Below are 21930 nucleotides of genomic sequence, written 5' to 3'. Positions count from 1 at the left end.
GACAGACATACACACAGACAAACACGTCAAACTTATAACACCCCGTCGTTTTTGCGTCGGGGGTTAAAAAAGCATAGAGGAATAAGTAAGGAAAGAAGAGTTGTAACTCCATTCAGTAAATGCAAGTTGTAGTGACATCTAGCGTCAATCACGCCTCAAATAGCGTAAATTATCAGTACCACTACTCGACACTAGGTGTCAACAGTGTAGCGTCTGCCAAAAATGTAATATTAAAACAGTTTACAACTTATATTACAAGCAGAAGGAATTGAAAACAGAGTACTGATTAATACTATTGTAATATTAGCTAAAAATTGTTGAGCATTAGACTCTTCATTCGTCGCGACACCTATTGACAAGTAGCAGTACTGATAATTTACTCTAGTTGACGCGTGATTGACGCTAGATGTCACTATAAATAACTTGCATTTACTGATGTATGGAACAACTCTTCCCTTACGTATTCCTCTATTGTAAAAAAAGTAGAAATTGAAAAATGGCAATATCGCAGTGTCTTCCCTTTTAAATCAATATACATACATACAATCACGCCTGTATCCCATAAAGGGGTAGGCAGAGCACATGAAACTACTAAAGCTTCAGTGCCATTCTTGGCAAATAAGTGGTCGTAAGGAAACGAAACTGTGACATTGCAGTGACAGGTTGCCAGCCTCTCGCCTACGCCACAATTTAACCCATATCCCATAGTCGCCTTCTACGACACCCACGGGAAGAAAGGGGGTGGTGAAATTCTTAACCCGTCAGGCAATTAAACCAATATGTGTGAGAAAACGGGACGGCACTACGTTCTTGCCACTTTTTGAATTCCTCTGTTGCCAAGCTATATAGGTGAAAAACTTAAGAAACGTAAGTATGTGTGAGTGACGTGTTCGAATAGAGAACACATGTTTAAAATTAGTAACACCAAATACTATGTAAACTCTACGAGTTATACGTGCAGCTTGGTGCCAAAGTTGGCAACACGCGCACTAGCGCCCCTAGCGGCATGAGTTGATCAAAATAGTTTAGTTCATACAGTATAAAATTAAAAAAAGTCACACATTTTTATTTTTTTGTTTTATTTCGTCTAAAAATGTTAAAGTAGATCAAGTAATCGCATTTTCTATTTAAATTTACTAAAATAAAAGTCTGACAAACTACTTTGAACAACTCGTACCGCTAGATGGCGCTAGTAAAATTGTTGCCGCTCCGTTGTATGGGAAACGTCAGAAGCTGCACGTATTAACTCTAGAGTTTATATAGTATTTGGTAACACAAACAAAACAAACGCCTATTCGAACACGTCACTCACACATACAACAGGTGACTTTCTTAAATTTTTCACCTATACACATATAGACGGTCAATCAAATCTTTGCACTAAAAACCGGCCAAGAGCGTGTCGGGCCACGCTCAGTGTAGGGTTCCGTAGTTTTTCGTTTTTTTCTCAAAAACTACTGAACCTATCAAGTTCAAAACAATTTTCCTAGAAAGTCTTTATAAAGTTCTACTTTTGTGATTTTTTCCATATTTTTTAAACATATGGCTCAAAAGTTAGAGGGGGGGGACGCACTTTTTTTCCTTTAGGAGCGATTATTTCCGAAAATATTAATATTATCAAAAAACGATCTTAGTAAACCCTTATTCATTTTTAAATACCTATCCAACAGTATATCACACGTTGGGGTTGGAATGAAAAAAAATATCAGCCCCCACTTTACATGTAGGGGGGGTACCCTAATAAAACATTTCTTTCCATTTTTTATTTTTGCACTTTGTTGGCGTGATTGATATACATATTAGTACCAAATTTCAGCTTTCTAGTGCTTACGGTTACTGAGATTATCCGCGGACGGACGGACGGACGGACGGACGGACAGACAGACATGGCGAAACTATAAGGGTTCCTAGTTGACTACGGAACCCTAAAAAGGTGGCAAATTTGAAAAATATAGGGCTCAGCGGGCAATAGTCTGACTTGCATCCTAGTCAAATCAGCTTCTTTTTAAGAACTGTCAAAACGAATTCGAACGACTTGCTAATATGGAATTTATATGAAATCGAATTGAGTGACGTCACGGTCAACTCAGTTACTTTATATATTTCTCTACTGCTTACTTTACTCTATTTCGAAATAGAAATTGGTTTAAAAAATAACTTCTGTCCTTATTTTTCTTATAATTATCTGATGCTTTATTTCGTGCATGGTATAAAATATTTTATTTTAACTACATCCAAGTTTCCTATTATCGACAAGCCCATAACATTTAAAAAATTACTGAAAATGTATAGGCGAAGGTTTGACTCCTATAGAAAATTTAAATTTCGCGCCATTTTTTTGTGTCAAGATTTGGTTGACTGTTTATGTTATTTTATTTCCCTAAATTATGACTTTGGTTTGTGAAATAGTATCTAGAAAACGAGTTTGCATGTATCCGAGATGTTGTTTTTATGTAAGTGTGTACATATTAATAAAGTAAGATTGCTTTTACACAATTTTTTCTAGTTTTAATTAAAACACCCTCATAGTACAAGGCCAAGCGCTGGTGGCCTAGAGGTAAAAGCGTGCGACTTTCGATCCGGAGGTCGCGGGTTCAAACCCCGGCTCGTACCAATGAGTTTTTCGGAACTTATGTGCGAAATGTCATTTGATATTTGCCAGTCGCTTTTCGGTGAAGGAAAACATCGTGAGGAAACCGGACTAATTCCAATAAGGCCTAGTTACCCTTCGGGTTGGAAGGTCAGATGGCAGTCGCTTTCGTAAAACAATCCAGGTCTCTTTAACGCAAGAGTAAATAGGTATCTCATATACTCTGTCAAACAAGTCTGTCAGTAAATAAGAACAAAGAATAGTTATTTGTTATACAAGGGAGCAAAGTTGTATTTTAACGCAGAGTGTGGAATTGAAAAACGAGCAAGTGAAAGGATTCTATAGTTGAACCACGAGCGAAGCGAGAAGTAAAATACATTTGCACCCGAGTGTAACACAAAACTTTTCCCCTCACTATAGCGAGGAAACTATAACGCAAAAAATGCGTTTATCACTGCTTCCAGTAGTTCCACAGGTGGCAAATCATCTTTATTACTAGATTCACCTACTTTTATCAATTTTAAAGCAGTTAATTTGACTTTATTCAAGGTCAAATTACTTTACCCACTAGTGGATAAAATGCGTTTTTACCCGCTGGTATTAAAGGACAAAACACGTGTTTCCGAGCTAGTGAGGGGAAAAACTATATGCATCCTTTTCTTTAGGGTGCTAGAGGAAAGGATAGCTATAGTATACGTAGTATCTTCTTAAATACTCTTTTTGCCAAGCTGTATGTAGTATAGTCGAGAAAAAAACACCTTGGAACCAGCATTGTTTATTACATTTAGCGTGAAATAAGACAAAGGCATATTTCTGTTTAGCAGTGTTTCAACAAATTTATGTACAATTTTGATAACGATAAAAACAGAAAGCCAATACATTACAATCAAAATATTGATAGGTAGCGATAGAGACAATTATCAAAATTTAAAATTTTCGTTGTCAGTGGCAAACGTTTCTATTGTAAAAAACAAAACACATTTTTGAGATAAAATATACAATTACATGATCCGATATATAAAGAATAGGTTTAGCATAAATATCATAATCCACTTCGGTAATTAATGATAATTAATTAACATATACGTTTAACATGGTTCACTTTAATAATGATATTTCTAAAAATACATTCCTCAAACACTAATATAAAACTAACAATGTGCTTATAAAATTAAGGATTCATATTCACAGACTTATTTTAGCGTAACGACTAAAATAGGTCCTTGAACATGAGACAATATTATATCTAAAAGTAAACGCTTACAAGCAAAACAATTGACTAAATAAATTATTTATTTTACATGAAGTATTGTGTTTTAAAATATTTTGGCGCCACCGCCAACATGTTTTTTAGCGATACTTTGGATGCTAGTGCTTTCTGCCACGATTAAAAAAAATTAAATTATTTATGGTTCAGGCAGCAAAATAAAGATAACTTGGAACAGTTGGAACGCGGAGTTTAAAAAAAAAGTTAGTTCAATTTTAATTAAAGAGGGATGTGATTGACAAAAGTGAATATTTTAAAAGTGAAATTAAAACTGTTCGCGCCTACATATTTAAATTTGCCTAGTGACGGAAAGAGGTTGACAGACTTTATATACAATCCGAATCGGTATTGGGATATTTTAATCATCATTCTCTTTTTCCGAGACCAAGAAAGCTTCACAGGGCTTCCCCTACATTGTCCCTTCGTTCTCTTAGAATAGTTCTTTAAACATTTATCAGTTTCCTTCAACGCATTCCTGAATTCCGCCGCCCCGCCTGGGTTCACTTTAAAATACTCCTCTATTGCATTTGCATGGTCGTTCACGTAATTAATTACAGTTTTTATTCGGAAAAGAACATCTGTCATGACAGCGTCACTAGCAGCGCAAGCGGGACACATAGTCTTATGAGGCTTACACTTACAACTACATGTCCTATCACCGTGGATCAATTTCTTTATCTTCTTCCAACTACAAGCGCGTCTTTGTCTACTTTCTCTTTTCTCTTTCATCTTGCCTAACTCGTTCAGCAGTTCAAGGTCATCGCTTGTGACATCTGGCTTTTCAGTTCTGTTAGCTTGTCTTCCGATTTTAGACAAAACATTGCTAAAAGCTCCTTCTCCGAGAGGTTTCAACAAGTAATTACCTCTTGGTAAAGTCGCGCTACAGTTCACAAGCAATATGTACGTTTCAGGAGGCATAGCGTTGGGATTGGATTCACACAACACCATAACAGGGTCATCGGTTAGAACGTGATATTCCATACCTTGATGTATCTGTCTCTTTCTCTTTTGAGCTTTAATTTCGCCATTCCCTTCCTTGTTGGCGTCGGAGCGCACCTGTTCAGTAAAATTTGTAATTACAATCGTTTTTTGAATAACAGATTCAAGACAAGTTTCAGATTGACAGATGGGATAATTGTACATAAATCCTCGAAGTTTGTAGGCACACTAAAAGTACTATAAGCCTAAAAGGGGTCAACCTTAGAACTCTGAAAACAGAAGCTGGAGACTACGATGCATCCGTGAATAATCTTTTAGACACTTTATTCTATTCAGAGGATTTACATTTTTAGCTGATCCTATTAATATTTTCGGTTTCTTCCTAAATTCATATCAATCCTAAACTTCTGATTCAGTTTTGGGAATTAATCGGTTTTTATGAACCAAGCCGATTTTGAAATCCTCAAAGTCTCCTTAAATTGTCAACCTTTAATGTCAACATATTTGCTCGAATCATCTTCCTCATAAGCTTGTTCTTCGTTAAAATTATTAGTATCCAGCAACTTTGTGTCTTTGCTCTTCATCTTTGTCTCATATTTGAGAATCGATAAGAGCAGAAGCTTAAAGCTGTGATCGTCAATTTTATTAACAGGTCTTGACGATATCTTCATTTTACTAATTTGTACAAAATCTGTAGATGAAACGTTTGGTTTCGGACTTAATTTAACATCGTATTCATAACGAAACTTGTCTGTGCTGCTGCTCCGATCTTGAACATTTTTCTTGGCTAGTTTATTGATCTGCTCCATTATATGAATAATTATGTTAAATTGTGTTGTATTCTCTGTAGAAATCTCCGGTTTAGTTCTAGAACTAGTAGAAGTCGATTGGGTAGGATTTGATTTTACATCAGAGGTATATTTCGTATGAATCCTTGGTACTTTTGGAGTAGTAAAACGAGTCCGATCATCGGTAATTACTGCTTTATCAAAACCGTCCTTGTTTTTTGTTTTACTCGCTATAGATGTGTTAGATATTTTAAATTTCATGTGTTTTTCTTTGTATTTAGATGTGACATTTCTTAACTCCTTGTCATTTAAATTCAGTTTTGTAGATTCTACTGATATATTAGGTTCTGTAGGCGTTACATCTATAGTATTGAGACCGGTAGTGTTTAATTTTTTATTGTTAAATATCTCGTTTATAATTCGATTCAAACTAGTAATGTTTGTTTCCTCTTCCGATCGTTTATTTACTGAATTTATCTTGTGCGTGGTGTTTTTTGCCATTTCTTGTTCTTGTTTCGTCATATTATAATTAAGTGCATCTCTTACAGTTATATCGGTTTCTGTAAACGATTTTCCATTTGCAAATTTAGGTAGATTATCAAACTTATGAATATAGTTACTCCAAAAAGAACCACCGGTGTCAGCATTTAAAGGGCTATCAAGGGTTCCGACTTCCCTTTTCTGGATTCCAATCATTAGCTTGTTATTATTCTTTTTTATATAGTTGCGTCGGAGAAAATCTTTTAATTTCCATTTCTTTTTCAGTCTCTCTTCAAATGGTTTGTGGAATAATAACCAAGGAGGCGGTTGAGTCGAATTAATTGGATGATCATTATTACAAATTATATTAACCTTAACCTTATCTATAGAATACACGTCTTTATTGTCTATTACTTTGGGAATATTATTTCTTTTCTCTACACTAGACACACACTTATCTACAATATTATTCAAGTTATTACAATTGTCATGCATTGTGTCAGTGACACATACCCTTAATTTAGTAGCGTTAATAATATCAGAAGCTAAGTGTTCTATGTCATCAATCAAATTATTTAGCTGGTAGTGTTTAGGGACAGTGACTTTTTCATCAACATCTCTTTTAGATATTCTTCTACGCGGTTTATTAATACAATAACAAGAACTGCGATGTGAGGCATTTTTAGCAAATTTCTCTAGTAACTTGTTAACGTTTCTCACAGTAGCTCTAAGTTTCCTTCCGCCGGTGGGATTATTCCAAAAATAGGTTTGTATTTCAGTACAATGTTCGCGCATATACTCGACTAGTGTGTTTACTTCTAGCACAAGTGCCGTCATGACTTCATTATCGACGGGGCGTGGTTCAACTACTCTTTTATTAAGTCGGTCAGCTTCTTCATTTAGATTCCTTAACGTTTTCCACTCTGGCATAGCCGTTTTACTCTTCGAATTTGTATCTCTTTTCTTTATTTTAGGCTGATAATTATTGAAGCGCAGTTCTGTAGGAATGCTCTCTGTCATTAAGTAATTATTGAACATTACTTTATTTAGTTGAGTGGTAGACATTGCTTCATGAATTTTAGTTTCGTCCTTTGCAAACGTCTCGTATAATTGTAGCAGATGTTCATTAACAGCTGACACAAAATTTTTACTCAAAGTAACTTTAGTGAATGTATCGCTACGAATAGTTTGTTCCTTATTGTGTGACTCAGGGTTCGTAGCGGGGGTCATCCGGCGTTGCAACACTGCAGATAAACTTATGTTACTTGGAACCGGTTTCAGTATATATCGACTATCACTAGTCAGGCTCTGGTTTCCCGCCAGGACATAGACGCCCGGGGAAAGACCCGGCAGTGTAGTGGATTCGGCATTCTCATAATATGAATTTATCTGATATTCTAAATCAACTGGACTGGAAAGTCTTGCTGTAAATATGTTCTTAACTCTTTTTAGGGATCTCTTCATATTCTCGTCTCTTGGCACAGATATATGCACTTGAACGACATTGGCCGGCTCAGTATTCTTCAGTGGAGGCTTTTCTAAGGTTTGTTGATTATAATCGGTTTTCATCATATCCATTACTATTTCTAAAGCAGCGACATTTTTAACTTTCTGCTTTTCATTTGCCTCTCTCTTTTTATTATGTGCTCTCTTTTCAGCCACTGGATCCGGGGTGATATTGAAGCACACCTGTTCAATAAATTATATCTTTGTATTATCCACAGTTTTCTAAGTTTCATAGTTTTTAGTGCCTATTCAAAGAGGATTTTTGCTGCCCGAATTTACTTGGCTGGATTATTTCATCTTTTATGCGTCTAATTCATAATAAAAAGAAGAGACGTCATAAAAAACCGCCATTCTGTGGAAAAAATAATTTAAACGTGCTTATGATATCGGCTAGACTAAGACACAAATCTGGTACGAAAAAAAACACACACAAATCTATGCCAACACGTTGAGGCACTTTTGACACTTTAATGAAATGTAAGGGGCGCGATATTAATTATTATAAATATTAAAATATATAATGTAAAAATTGTAAACTTACTTTATTTCTTTCCCGTTTGTTACTTCTTGAAAGTTCCGAAAATCTCTTTCGTCTTCGATATTTGTTTGCTTTTAATGTCTTGTGCTTTAATGCTACTGAAAAAGAAAAAAATAATGTTGAGGGCCGTTCATTGATTATTTTTATTTATTTATATCACTGAGCGCTCAGTCTGAAATACTCTTATGGCAATTTATGTAGACGGTCATCTAAATCTTGGCACTAATAAAACCACAAAAATTTATATAAAAAAATAGTTAAAATTTGTTATACAAGGGAGCAAAGTTGTATTTTAACGCCGAGTGTGGAATTGAAAAACGAGCAAGTGTAAGGATTCTATAGTTGAACCACGAGCGAAGCGAGTGGTTCGAGAATAGAATCCTGAACTTGCGAGTTTTTTAACACACGATAAGTAAAATACATTTGATTTTGCACCCGAGTGTAACACAAAACTTTTCCCTTCACTATAGCGAGGAAACTACAACGCAAAAAATGCGTTTATCACTGCTTCCAGTAGTTCCACAGGTGGTAAATCATCTTTATTACTAGATTCACCTACTTTTATCAATTTTGAAGCAGTTAATTTGACTTTATTCAAGGTCAAATTACTTTACCCACTAGTGGATAAAATGCGTTTTTACCCGCTGGTATTAAAGGACAAAACACGTGTTTCCGAGCTAGAGAATTTTTTTTAAAGTGTTATATGGCTCGTCGAAGATTCCGCCAATGTCAAGGTTTAGGAAAGCACGCGTTTCATGAAGACAATTGGCCGCTGAGCCCTACATTTTTCAAATATGCTGCCTTTTTTGCTAAGATTTTGATGACTGTCTATAATTAAAAATTAATAGTTACTCACACTTTGATTTCCGTAAGTTCCTTTTTTTCAGATGAGACATTTGTTCCAAAATTTTTTGTACATTTTTAAATGCTGGAGAAGAATTAAATAAGAATTAAGAACGCCCTCTATGAAATTATAAAGATTTATAAATGACAATGTTAAAACTAATTCTGGTTTTCGCTAAAAGTTTTTCAGAATTCATACATACATTTTGAAGCACGAGGAACTCGAAAGATTTCCACCACGCATTTTTTGGGCCAAATACCTATGTTACAGTAAAGGAACAAAGTTTTGGCAAAAAAATTGCATTTTTCAAAATGTTTTAGACGTCACTTTTGAAATGTGATCAGGAATTCGGTTTCCTCATGTGTGTGTGTGTGTGTGTGTGTGTGTGTGTGTGTGTGTGTGTGTGTAGATATACTTACACTGATTGGTGAACGGCATATTGCCATGCGCATATATTATGTCGAAAGTATGCACAACCTTAACTTGTTCAGGGCGGACTTTGTGCTCAACTTCTAGTGGTTTCTTGATACCAGTCTCTTTCTGCATGATATCATATTTCCCTTTAGCGTAGGTTTTTTTATTCGCTTTGTTTGATTTCGTAACAGCATAAGGTCTCTCTTTGAAGCATGGATTCTGGCTGGGCCTCCCGTATCCTTGCATTTTCTCTTTAGTATTTGGAATTTCATCGAATAAAGAATTGTAATTATCTGTAAATACTATTTTTTTAGTGAAATAATGTTTCTCTATTTCTGGCTTTCGGGTTGCAAAGGCGTTGATGGTATTGAAAGGTGTTATCATTTTGTTTTTATTGGTTGTTGTTTCAGTTACATAATTATAAAGATTGTCAGCCAAATATGTTGCCATATCTCTAGCAGTTTTGCCATTTTTGCATTTTGTCGTAGTTTCATCTTTTGCTATTTCTAAATGTGAGGTCATCCAATCCTTCACTATTTTTCCTATATCAATTATAGTACAATCATCCTTTTTTGTTGTTGTTTTAGCTGGTGGTTTGCATGTTTTTATTTTTAATAACTGCGCTACATAATCGTTATTAGAGTTATCTATTTTTGCATGTAGTTTATTATCATTTTTGGCAAAGTTGGCTTCTATAACTGGAATTTTTTTATTGTCACTTTTATATTTATTTAGTGTAGGATTCATCGATTTTGTAGTTTTTTCATCACCGTAGATATATTGTGGCTCCCAATTCGTTGGAAGGGCCCCGACACTAGTAGTCTCAAATGGACCATTAGAATTCGCTTTTCTGTCTATATTTATCGAAACGGAGTAGTGTTTGTCGAACCAGTCGATAAGACTTTTCATTGTTGTCGTACTTGGGTGGCCTTTGCTAGGAAAACCAAATATCTCATGATCAATTTTATGAGCTAAATCGGATAAATCAATGTTTGATGTGTGTGCAGTTTCTTTTGTATCCTTATCAGTTGTTTTTGGATACGGGGGTTTATCTTCGTCGTCGTATTTGGACTGGGTTTCCGAGCCGTCAGCAGTTGAGGACTGGGTCAGCGGAGGTGGCCTGGTTTTCGGTGTAGTCTACAAATAACACATTGGTGTTGTTTTCAGGAAAAAGGGACCGAAGTGTGGTAATATCTTACTTTCAAAAGGTGCCTTTTCCTGAGAACGACATATTCAATTGTATTTATTATATTTATCTACAATTTAGGTCGGTTTCGCAAAATGTTCTATTGTATGGATTTTACAAACCTTCTCATGCTTTTGATGCAAAATTGTGTCATATTTGCTTGCAGGGTATTTGAATGCGATTTGCTGGAGTTTATCTGTAAAATATTACATTGTTACTTTGTTACTTGAATATAAGTCATTGCAAGGTAATTTTATTTCAGGGAAATTTCAGAAAAGTATCATAAGAAATTTCTAATTTATCCATTCAACATTTTTAATTTTGGAAAATTTCATCAGGCTCATCGGCTCACAAAAACACTAACGAAAACATTTAGTAAGAATGCAATATCATTACCTGTTGACATATATGGTGGACTTTTTGCTTTCGCCACGGGTTTTTGTCTCTGCACTGTTCCATACATTAATGCGTTGTGAACTGGTATCGTTTTCCCCTTAACAACTGATTGTGCATCTTTTACCCCAACAGTTTTTGAAGATACTCGTTCTTCGTTTTTAATCTCTCCTGAATCATAATAATCATGATCGTTAAGTGTTTCTTTGTTGAGTTCTTGTGGCCGTTTTGATGTTGATACTCGATTTTTTTGAATCTTAGTATTAATATTGTAATCATAATTTCTAGCATTATCTTCATTAGGTATTAGGACAGTACTAGTTTGAATCATAAGTAGATCTTTGACGATTTTTCCTGTTAAACTTTTCGCAAGATTTTCTCTTCCTTTACCAGTTTTTATTCCTTTTTCTATATTATTCATAGTTGTTGCTTTATTGTGGACTAGATTACTACGGCGTGTTGGACAATTTTTGTTATATAAGTCCATTTTTGTATTTGCTTGTCTTGTTGTCTTCTTTTTAAGTCTATTCATGTTGAATATAGGTTTCGTTTTTAACTCATTAGTTTCATAATTATTAAGTTTATTGTCATAACGTTTTACTGATATATTGTCGTCAAGCGCGACACCTGCCGGTATTTCGGATGAAGTAAGAGTAGATTCATCCTCTAGATTGTAGTCTTCCTTTTCTTTAACTCCAAGTTCTGAGTCATTGATTTGCCAATTTTCTTCATAATCCTGAGTCTTACTTTTGGACTTTAGCTAAAACAAAATGATAATTTTAAATTGGTTTCATACGTCATCAAAGCAAGGAAGACTAATATATCTGCCATACGGTAGCAACAACCTTATAAAGGCTGGTAAACTTATTGGAAACGATTAAGGGGTATTCTGACATTTGATAAAATTTATCAATATATTATAGACGGTATATATCAATATAGACAATATATTTAATATCAACCAAATGTTGGCATTGAAAAATAGCGCAGAATTAAAATCTTTTTTAGGAATTAAACCTTCGCCTCTACATTTTGAATATTTTTTTAAGTGTTATGGCTCATCGATGATTCCGCCAACGTCAAGGTTAAGGAAGGCACGCGCTTTATGAAGAAAATGAGGGGGCACACTCAGAGAGCGCACTATTCGCCAACAAACTGTTTCCAGTTTGGCGAAAAGAAAAAAATTTAATACATTAGTTTTTTTGAAAAAAAAAAAAGGTTATGACAAATGGCGCAGATAAGTTTTTTCTCTCTCTCACATATGAATGACAGTGGCATGCCTAGGCAGTTGCACAGGCGCCACCTGGCGGGATAAAATGTCAGTATGCCTCCTCATTAGCCGGTGAGCCCTACGTTTTTCAAGTTTGCCGCCTTTTTTAGTGAAAAGATGTGGTTGATCGTCTATAATAAATTAATAATAGTTTCACTTACAATGGCAGGTTTGTTAAATCCATGGATCGAGTGGTGTCTTTGCTTCTGGTTATTTCTGACTGGAAATAGCAAAGTTCAATTATAAATAAATATAATAACAAATCACGGCAATTGGGTAGGGTAGGTAATGTTTTTCGAAGATAAGCAAGTAATATATTTTTCTGATTTTATGAAATGATATGATATTTATGAAAAAAAAAAAACGTTAAAACCATTACTTTAAACGTTAAAATTTCGTGCGACATATTTCAATATTTAATGAAATCTACGGTTGTAATCACATTATTATATCGCTACTGCGTGTGACATGTTTCGGGCCAATTTTTGGAGGCCCCTCTTAAAGCATATAGGAGTTCACGCGACGGCTAAACGCCGAGCACCCTCGTGATTGGAGTTTAGACACCATTGTTTTTTGACGTGATAACGTCTAATAACTCGTTACTACGGGCAGCATGCACGAAAAAGATGACGTCATTGTCCCGTTCCTCAAGGCCACCAAGCAAGAGCAAGTGGTTTGTGTATGGACGGTTGGGGTATAAGCAAAAGGGGCCCGATTTTAGGACTTTTGTTAAAAATTTTCATTTATTATTTTTGAGTGTTTGTAATTTAAAAACATGAAAGATTGCATTAAAATAAGCATCTTTTATACAATGAAGTTGCTTGAAAAACCTACTTATTTAGGAGTTATAGCAGTACGAAGTTGCGAATTTTCCCATAGTATTTACTAAGGCGCCAGAGACAGAAAATTTACGATGATTTTTTTTACCAATATAACCTATGTTAATAGTGATAAATCATATAGAACACGTTTAAATAAGGATGTTTTGTTATATAAACTTTTTCTTTTCCATTAATATTTACTGAGATATTAGAGTTCTAAGATTAGTAAATGGCACTAGCACTTTAATAAAATTAACGCGTGTCTCGCAAACGGTCTAGGATACAAAATGACGACTTTTATATAGGTATAGGTTAGGTTCGTTATATTTTATTCGTTCGTATCTCTCTTGGTCGACGTGACACACAAAGGCCCACTATAGGTTCGTTAGGTATCTTCAAACGGCCGAAGGCCAAACTGCACAGAATAGGAGCCCCGCGTAAGCGTAAGCGGGGCTCCGTCGTCGATATCGCTTTCTGTCTCTGGCACCTTAGTAATGCTACGGGAAAATTTTGCAACTGTGCACCACTCTAACTCCTAAATTAGTAGGTTTTTAAAAAAACTTTAATTTATAAAAGATGCTTATTTTAATGCATTCTTTCAAATAAGAACAAAAAAACGTGATAAAAGTCCCAGTATCGGGCCCCTTTTGCTATACTCTGACCGCCCCTGTCTATACTACTGTAATGTTTGACGTTATCACGTTAAACTACCGTCCGTAAACCGACTTTACAGACAACCAATTTTTTTTTTCTAAATATGTTTTTTTTTCAGATGTACAAATAATACAACGATAACGCTTTTTCGTAAAAATAACGTTCATTCGAATTCGATAAACATCCATACTAATATTATTGGGTTGGTAAGAAAGTAATGAGCGATCGATTAAATTCCACATAACATTTTTGAGAGAGTTCTAGAATCTTCTATGGTCGAAAGTATATAAAGGGCGAGTCGCACAGTTTCTCGACAGTCATTCACTAGCTGTCGCCGAGCTAATATAAGGAAGAAAATGGACAAATTAAAAGTGCATGTAAGGCATTGCTTACTATATGAATTTCAGTCTGGCCATTCAGCCGCCGAAGCAGTGCGTAATATATGTCAGCGTGTTGCTCCTGAAGTTGTGTCTGAGGCCACGGCGAAACGATGGTTCCAGCGGTTTCGTAGTGGCGACTTTTCATTATCAGATCAACCTAAGTCTGGTCGACCGGTGAAGATTGATGTAGCCAAATTAAAAACCTTAATTGAAGGAGAACCGAGGCTAACGAGTCGTAGTCTTGCTACCGAGTTAGGCTGTTCTCATGTCACCATAGAAACACATTTACACGAGTTGGGAAAAAACTACAAATACAGTGTTTGGATACCGCACGAACTTGATAGAGATCAACTAAACCGCCGTGCCGATATCTGCATACAACTTCTGTCTTTTCGCCGCACATTCAACTGGTTGGACCATCTTATCACTGGAGATGAAAAATGGGTCTTATATATAAATCACACACGCAAACGTCAGTGGCTAGCTCCAAACGAAAAAGGAATAGAGGCACCAAAAACAGAGCCTCACCCGAAAAAAGTTATGCTGTCCGTTTGGTGGGATATTCATGGTATTATTCACTGGGAACTCCTACCAAGTGGAATGACTGTTACCGCATCAGTATACTGTAATCAGCTTGAAAATTTAAACCAAAAAATCTGTCAGAATCGTCCACAGCATGCTAAAGTTTTTTCTTACACGACAATGCTCGCCCACACATTGCAAAAGTGACTCGGCTAAAGCTATTGGAGCTAGGTTGGAAAGTGATACCTCATCCACCGTACTCTCCAGACTTGGCACCTACGGATTACGCATTGTTCAGATCGCTAAGCAATGCCTTGAATGAAAAAAAGTTCGATGATCAAGCCCATCTACGACAGTACATAGCTGAGTTTTTTGAATCTAAACCTAAGAACTTCTTCGCCGATGCTATTCATTCTTTACCAGAACGATGGAGACAAGTAGTAGATAACGAAGGCCATTATATTTTTGATAAATGATTAAAATAATAAATTAAATAAAAATTACAATATTGGTTATGATTCGCTCATTACTTTCTTACCAACCCAATATAAATGGGAGAGTGTGTGTGTCTGTTTGTTTGTCCGTCCTTCACGGCAAAACGGAGCGACGAATGGTCGTGATTTTTTAAGTGGAGATAGTTGAAGGGACGGAGAGTGACATAGGCTACTTTTTGTCTCTTTCTAACGCGAGCGAAGCCTTGGCAAAAGCTAGTTCAGTATAAAACAAAAAAGTAAAGTTATTGGGGAATCCCCGATGCGGAGTAGTGTGGAGTCAGTGGTGTTGCCAACAGTAAATAGCGATAACTACCAACGACATATTTCGTAAACGTTAATTTTATAAAACAAAAATTAAATCAAATTCGTATACAGTTAACATAAAGTTTAAAAAACCGTATAAAAGTATTAACTGCTTTGCAAATTTTGAGATTTCGTACTTAAAAAAAAAACTGTTCTTTTTATGGTTTCTTTTCAGGTTTTTAGTTCATGCCAGAAAAATACCGTTTTTTTGCAAACCTATGCGAACTACATGCGACTGTCGCAAAGTGTGTAGAGCCCTTAAGAAAAAACACTCCCACCTACAAAACTCGTCTTCCCTCAGCATTCAAATCATTATTATCGTTCTCGCTTGCGTCTTCAGGCACGCTACTGTTTGTCCGGTGACAATGCGCTACGATCGCTGCTAAAACGGGCCCTGAAAAATATAGACGGTCAACCAAATCTTGGCACAAAAATGGCGGCAAATTTGAAAAATGTAGGGCTTACCGGCCGAGCGCGTGTTTGAATTGACCTTGATGGAAATTAGCAACGAGCCATGACACTTGAAAATGTAGGGGGCGAAAGATTAATTCGAAAATTTGTATTTCGCGCGTTTTTTAGTGCCAAAATTTAGTTGACCGTCTCTAGCCGCAGTTTGACAGTTTCTATGTTAAATGTACGGAGTGTTAATATTACTATTAAACGGTAGACTTACGCATATCTTGCAACTCGTCATATTCGAAGTCGTTAGTTGTGGCCTCGGGGTATTTGTGAGGCGCTGTAACCGTTTTCAACCGGCCGCCTCCCTTGTGAAGCGCTATAACAATGAAGCTTTTTTAGCGCATAAAATCCTAGATACCACCTTTCGTGAGACATGTTAAAACATTTAAGCAGAAATATCGCGGCGAGCGGCGCGGGCAGTGCACGGAGTGTAGCCGCCGCGAGTACTCCTATATGCCTGAAGAGGGCTAAATGGCCCGAAACATGTCGTAACCCATCATGACACCCGCCATTCTGACGTCAGGTTGGCGGGTGTACTTCCAGTTCTAGCTAATGGCTGCTTACTCGAGGGTGAAAGTACTGCCTAAGGTTAGTGCTTGCAATGTGCTTCCACATGTATGAAAGACACACTAATTCAGAGAGCCGTTGAAGAGTAATATGGGATTGAATAAATATATATACGCTGGAAGTACACCCGCCAACCTGACGTCAGAATGGCGGGTGTCATTGATTTCTTAAATATCTCTGGAGTTCAAAGAGCACATTGCTCGAATTTTGGCGCACATTTGGCACATTGCTAGCACTAACTCCTGACGTATACCACACCAGGATTGCTTGATGTACACCCGCCATTCTGACGCTCACCAACAGTAGCGATATAATAACGTGAGTACAACCGTTGAGTCATTATGTTTAAAATCCTGTTTATCTACCATATGCCTTATGCCTATACTAAAATAGACGCCAGATTTCAGTATGATCACGGTACAAATTCTAGTAAGATTTTTTCACATGTGCGTCGTCACATTGTCAGATTGAGGAGTAGCCCAGACCCCCAGATGTCCGGAAATCTCGATTTCGCTAGCAGATGGGATGTATTTGTCGTCTAAATCGCAGACATTCAATTAATTAGGTAGGTATAGATACGGTAGATGACGGTCAACCTAATCTTGGCATCAAAAAAAGGCACCAATTTTGAAAAATGTAGCGTTCACCTTCCAATTGTCTTCATAAAACTTCCTAAACCTTGACGTTGGCGGAATCATCGACGTGCCATAACATGTAAAAAAATTGAAAATTTGAAATTTGCGCCATTTTTTGTACCCAGATTTGGTTAACTGTCTGTTCAATTACGTACCTGGGTACGTAGCCTTATTTTCAATCAAAGGCTTTTTCAAAGTCGCCGGTTTCCAAAGATGATCAGACGTCGCCGATGTCGGCCATAGCTTGCGTGATTTGATGTCGTATTCCGATTCCATAGCCCTGGCTGCTACGGCATCATATTCCTTTTCTAATTTGTGAAATTTCTTCTGAAGGGTGCTGTCTTTCTGGTGTGGCGTAGTTACCTCGAAAGGCATGGCTGGGTCGCCATGAAATTCACTTGGAATATACCGCGAGGGCCCTGTAACGAAAGCAAAAAAAAATAACTGTAGGATAATCTCTTTAGCGGCCTCCACACTCGCGCGCGTATAGCGTGAGTGTGAATTCGATACGCAGAAATAATCCATCGTGCCGCGATACGCGCGCGAGTGTGGAGGGCGCTTTACGACGCCGACATCTTTGAGGCGGCTGTAAGTTGAACTGAATATTTATATTATTACTTTTATTTCAAAAAAGTTATTAATGTAATTTTACTCATTGGGTGCCGCTCTTTCGATATCAATTGGAAGTTCTCTGATATCTGTTATATTTAAGGAATTATCGCCTGGATACAATGGGTAGGTACAGTCAACCAATTGGAACACAAGTCCACTGTAGAACTATGTCATAGTGACGTTATAAATGAGATTGTAAGAAATCTCTGCTTGTCATTTTGACATGGTTGTAGAGTGGCCTAGGGTTCTAATTGGTTGACTGTACACTATATTCTACTACTGACCAGGATATATCGAGCTTTTCGGATCCCTGTCATAATCGTCCACATACGAAGCCAAAGGAGTGGTAGTTCGAGGTACTGCCTTCTTGAAATTCTCGATAATATCGTCTAAATCATCGGCCATCTGTGGAGCTTTGTACATCGGATACTTTATCGAGTCGTACAGATTGGACGGGTACCGGTATCTGGCTGTCAACCCTTTGGATTGGGCAGAAGTCGTTTGCCCGTTCGAAAATATTTGCCTAAATTTCTTTAAAAGGCCACTCGCATCACGTTTGGATTTCTGTTTTTTAAACTTTTCAAAGAAACCTTTGAATGGCTTCTTAGTTTTAGATGTTTCGATCAAATGCACTTTTGCGAAGGCCACGTTTTTCGTGGAGTCTCTCAATTGTGCTGTGTCACTTTTGAGTGTTTGTGGGAATTGAGTGGTTTCAAAAGGGATGGTGTTTTGCGTGCGCGGCTTGAGTCCCCTCTTGATTCTAGGGTTTCTAGATTTTGAGTCGAAATAAGAACTAATTGACTTCTTGTGGAGCCAGGACGGCCCTTGGACGTCAATTAATCTTTTCCTGAGGGACTCAAGACCGTGGAAGGCTGTAGGGAGAGTTGTGCTTCCGTATTTTTCTAAACGTACATCTGAAAACAAGAATTGAGATGTTCTGATGCCGTATACATCATAACCTAAAGATTGGAAACTATTATATCTTTATTGTATCAGGGTCATCCTAACAAACAGTCGGGTCATCTAGACTGTAGATAGATAGATCGATAAAAGCTTTATTTGAGCTGTAAAGAATCTATGATACAATTTCAATTTCAATGTCCTCAACCTCAATTAAAACATGTTCGTTTAATAATTTAATAAGTGAATGATGCAATATATTTAGTTTATTACAGCCCTTTTTTTCAATTTCACCACGTTTCTTTGTAGTGTTTACTACGACCTCATTTCCTGATTCACGAGATATGGAATGGTATAAAAATATCCTAAACATTTTCAAATAAGAAACTTATCAAAATTCAAAATTTCCAAAACAGAATTTAAGTACCTGAATCGGATTCAGTGCTCGCATTGAGCCGTTCTGTCAATTTCTTCTGAAAATAATTCCTAGTTTGTATTGGCTCTTTAAACTCTAGCATTTGGCCAGTAGACTCATACAGCCTGTCAGTGGCCGGCACTTGCGGAATCTTCTCCAGTATAAATTTTCCGATATCATCAACATTATGATGTTTGTGCGCTTGATACCGCACCATATCCGAGAAGTTGGATCTAGCCATATCTCTCTCGAAATTTAAATAATACTTGAATCCATCCACAAAGTCTTTATAAGACATTTTGTTTGATAGAACTTCGTAAGCTCTGTTATCTGGGGTCGATTCTCGTTTCTTAAAGTTAGTTTTGCTTATTTGCCATTTTTGTTTATTGTATCTATTCACACTGGTCACATGGTTGTCTCGGTCGATTGTTCGTCTTTGCCTATTTTTCTTCAGCGCTGTAGTTTTCTTAAATAAACTCTTGTCCGTCATTTTACATGTCGTTGTATTTATACTTGCAGCTGTAGTTACAACTGTACTTACAGCTTCAGAAATTCTTTTCTCATCTTTAATTTCCGTAGTAGGCATAACTGAAGCTTGCTCTAAAAAGGTTTTATTAGGATCTTCAGTTTTATTTTCACATTTTTTCTTCTTGGGATGAAGAAACTTGAAGAAGTCTCTAAACTTGAATTTACATTTATCTTTTTTCTTTTTATCTTCTTCTTTTGTACTTTTCTCTACTTCTTTTACTTTTCGTGGTTTATTTTTAGCTTCCTGCATTCTCAGGGTGTCTATATAATTGGATTCATCGAATTCTGTGGTTGCGTCAAGCGTTTTGTGATTCGTACTTTCTGTTTCTCTGTTTACGTCTCTGGGTAAGTCTGAGGAAACTTCTGAATTTTGTACCGCTTGCCCGTAAGCGAGTTCTGTCGCGAAAATCATGGCCTCGCTTCCGAATGAGGAAGTGGCATAACGATTTAAATTTCTCTGTTTTAGCTTGCTGAGGACTTCCTCGAGGGCAGCCGTACTGTAGTCGGAGTATGGCACTATAAGCCACGGTTTTCTTTGGTTAATTGGATGTGGTTTTTCCACCATTCGAGGGTCGGGATCTAAAACAAAGTATTTTATAATAAAGTATAATAAAGTATCGGTAATTTCACCACCCCCTTTCTTCCCGTGGGTGTCGTAGAAGGCGACTATGGGATATGGGTTAAATTGTGGTGTAGGCGAGAGGCTGGCAACCTGTCACTGCAATGCCACGGTTTCGTTTTCTTTAACCCCTTATTTACCAAGAGTGGCCCTGAAGCTTTAGTAGTTTCATGTGCTCTGCCTACCCCTTTATGGGATACAGGCGTGATTGTATGTATTGTATGTATGTATGTATCGGTATGTAGAGTAGGTATAGACAATTTAATCAGATTGACGAACAATTGCCCCGTCTGGTCTGGCCTTTAAAGAGGTAGAGATGCTAGCACTTGCATTGCAGGTGCCCAACTTCGGTAAGTATTCGCAGTAGGCCCTACATCTTGGCAAAAACAGTAGAAATGGAACTTTTTTTTTTATCCTAGCAGCACTTACTTTTCTCATACATGAGTCATCCATGTCCAAAGCGATACGCGCGCGAGCGTGGAGAGCGCCCAAAAGGTGTCCAAAAGTCACGGAAGTATAGCACCAAAAGTGGCTCAATAGTTGCCACATACAAAATGATTGACAGACGGTGGCGCCTGGGTCACAGTATAATAAAGAGTACTATCGTACAGTATGGCCACTCCCGCTCTCCGCTGAATGTGCCACCCACCCCCTCTCGGTTACCTCACAGTTACCGGCTGTTAAAAACGCAATCAGTCGACCTGCCATATTTCACTCATACAAGCATGGTACGCGTTCGCCTACACGAGCTTAGACTGTTTGCTAGGAACGTGCCTCTTTCATATATTTGATCGCCGAAGGCTTCCCACAGACAGTCTTAAAAATTCATAATCTTAAAAAAAAATATATGCAAATTGACACTGACAGATCTGTCAGTGTCTTGTCAGTGTCAGTTTGAACTGTCAGATTGCATACAATTTTTTTTAAGATTATGAATTTTTAAGACTGTCTGTGGGAAGCCAATGTCCGGGGTGTGCCTGGGTTTCTACTATTTTTTGCCAGGCTGTAAAAATCAGTCTAGATCTACTTTATTTACCTGAATCATCCTGCCGCGAATACAGCGCGTTGAAAGGGTATGTTACGCCATTATATGATTCTGTATAAGTCTCACTTTTAGATATAGCATCGCACCTTATAAGCACCATTAAATAAAATATACTGAAAAAAAATTAAGTCGTTAGAAGCAGGGGGCCTATAAACTATCGTTATCTATTTTTCTCTCGTTCTTCCATTATTGAGCGATAGAGAGGCAAATAGACGAACGATATAGTTCACTGTAGGCTCTCAGATATGGCCTTGAAATGATATGATGATGATTATTTGATGCGCACACCCTAAACCAACACAATTGTAATAAGTTTCTGGAGGAAAACACAGTCACTTTTCTAGTACAACACTCACCATATAAAATTAATTAATAACATTAGAGCTCTTATATAAATTAAGTAAAATATTTATTGAATTTTTATGTTTCATTCTTTGAAATGTCAGTGTGATTTTGATTTTATGTCATTTAGAAGAAGAATTGGAATTGTTTATGGCAAAATCTAGGTAAAATTCTTCTTACAGTATGATTTGTTTTGATATGTTCTTTGATTAAACAGTTATATTACAGTAAAAAAACAGTCTTACTTTTCAACACATACGCCTTTGCTAATGAAATAGAGAGAAAAATGGTGAAATCTTGTGAAAAAGGAGCCACATAATATAAAAACGAATCACGGTTAGTATCGATTATCCATCGTCCGCTCGCTCGGCTCAATTCCGTCCTATTGTAAAGATTCAGTTGCCAGACTAAAAATTTCC

The 21930-nt window shown here is 36.8% G+C and overlaps 1 protein-coding gene across 1 annotated transcript; it reads right to left on the bottom strand.

Moving 5' to 3' along the window:
* Nucleotides 1-7718: 7718 nt before the first annotated feature.
* Nucleotides 7719-21235, bottom strand: LOC125239493. Its single transcript, XM_048147107.1, has 11 exons — nucleotides 21161-21235; nucleotides 18990-20084; nucleotides 17947-18576; nucleotides 17206-17469; nucleotides 16063-16164; nucleotides 12377-12435; nucleotides 10949-11705; nucleotides 10675-10748; nucleotides 9372-10503; nucleotides 8135-8206; nucleotides 7719-7753 (listed from the first exon to the last, which is right to left on the bottom strand). The coding sequence occupies exons 2-11, from the start codon at nucleotides 20068-20070 to the stop codon at nucleotides 7719-7721; spliced, it is 4206 nt and encodes a 1401-aa protein (XP_048003064.1). The 5' UTR covers nucleotides 20071-20084; nucleotides 21161-21235.
* Nucleotides 21236-21930: the final 695 nt, after the last annotated feature.

The sequence above is a fragment of the Leguminivora glycinivorella genome, chromosome 25, assembly GCF_023078275.1.
Source record: "Leguminivora glycinivorella isolate SPB_JAAS2020 chromosome 25, LegGlyc_1.1, whole genome shotgun sequence".
NCBI classification, from domain to species: Eukaryota; Metazoa; Arthropoda; class Insecta; order Lepidoptera; family Tortricidae; genus Leguminivora; species Leguminivora glycinivorella.
The sequence above is the reverse complement of the archived record's forward strand: the minus strand, read 5'-3'. Positions and strand labels throughout refer to the sequence as shown.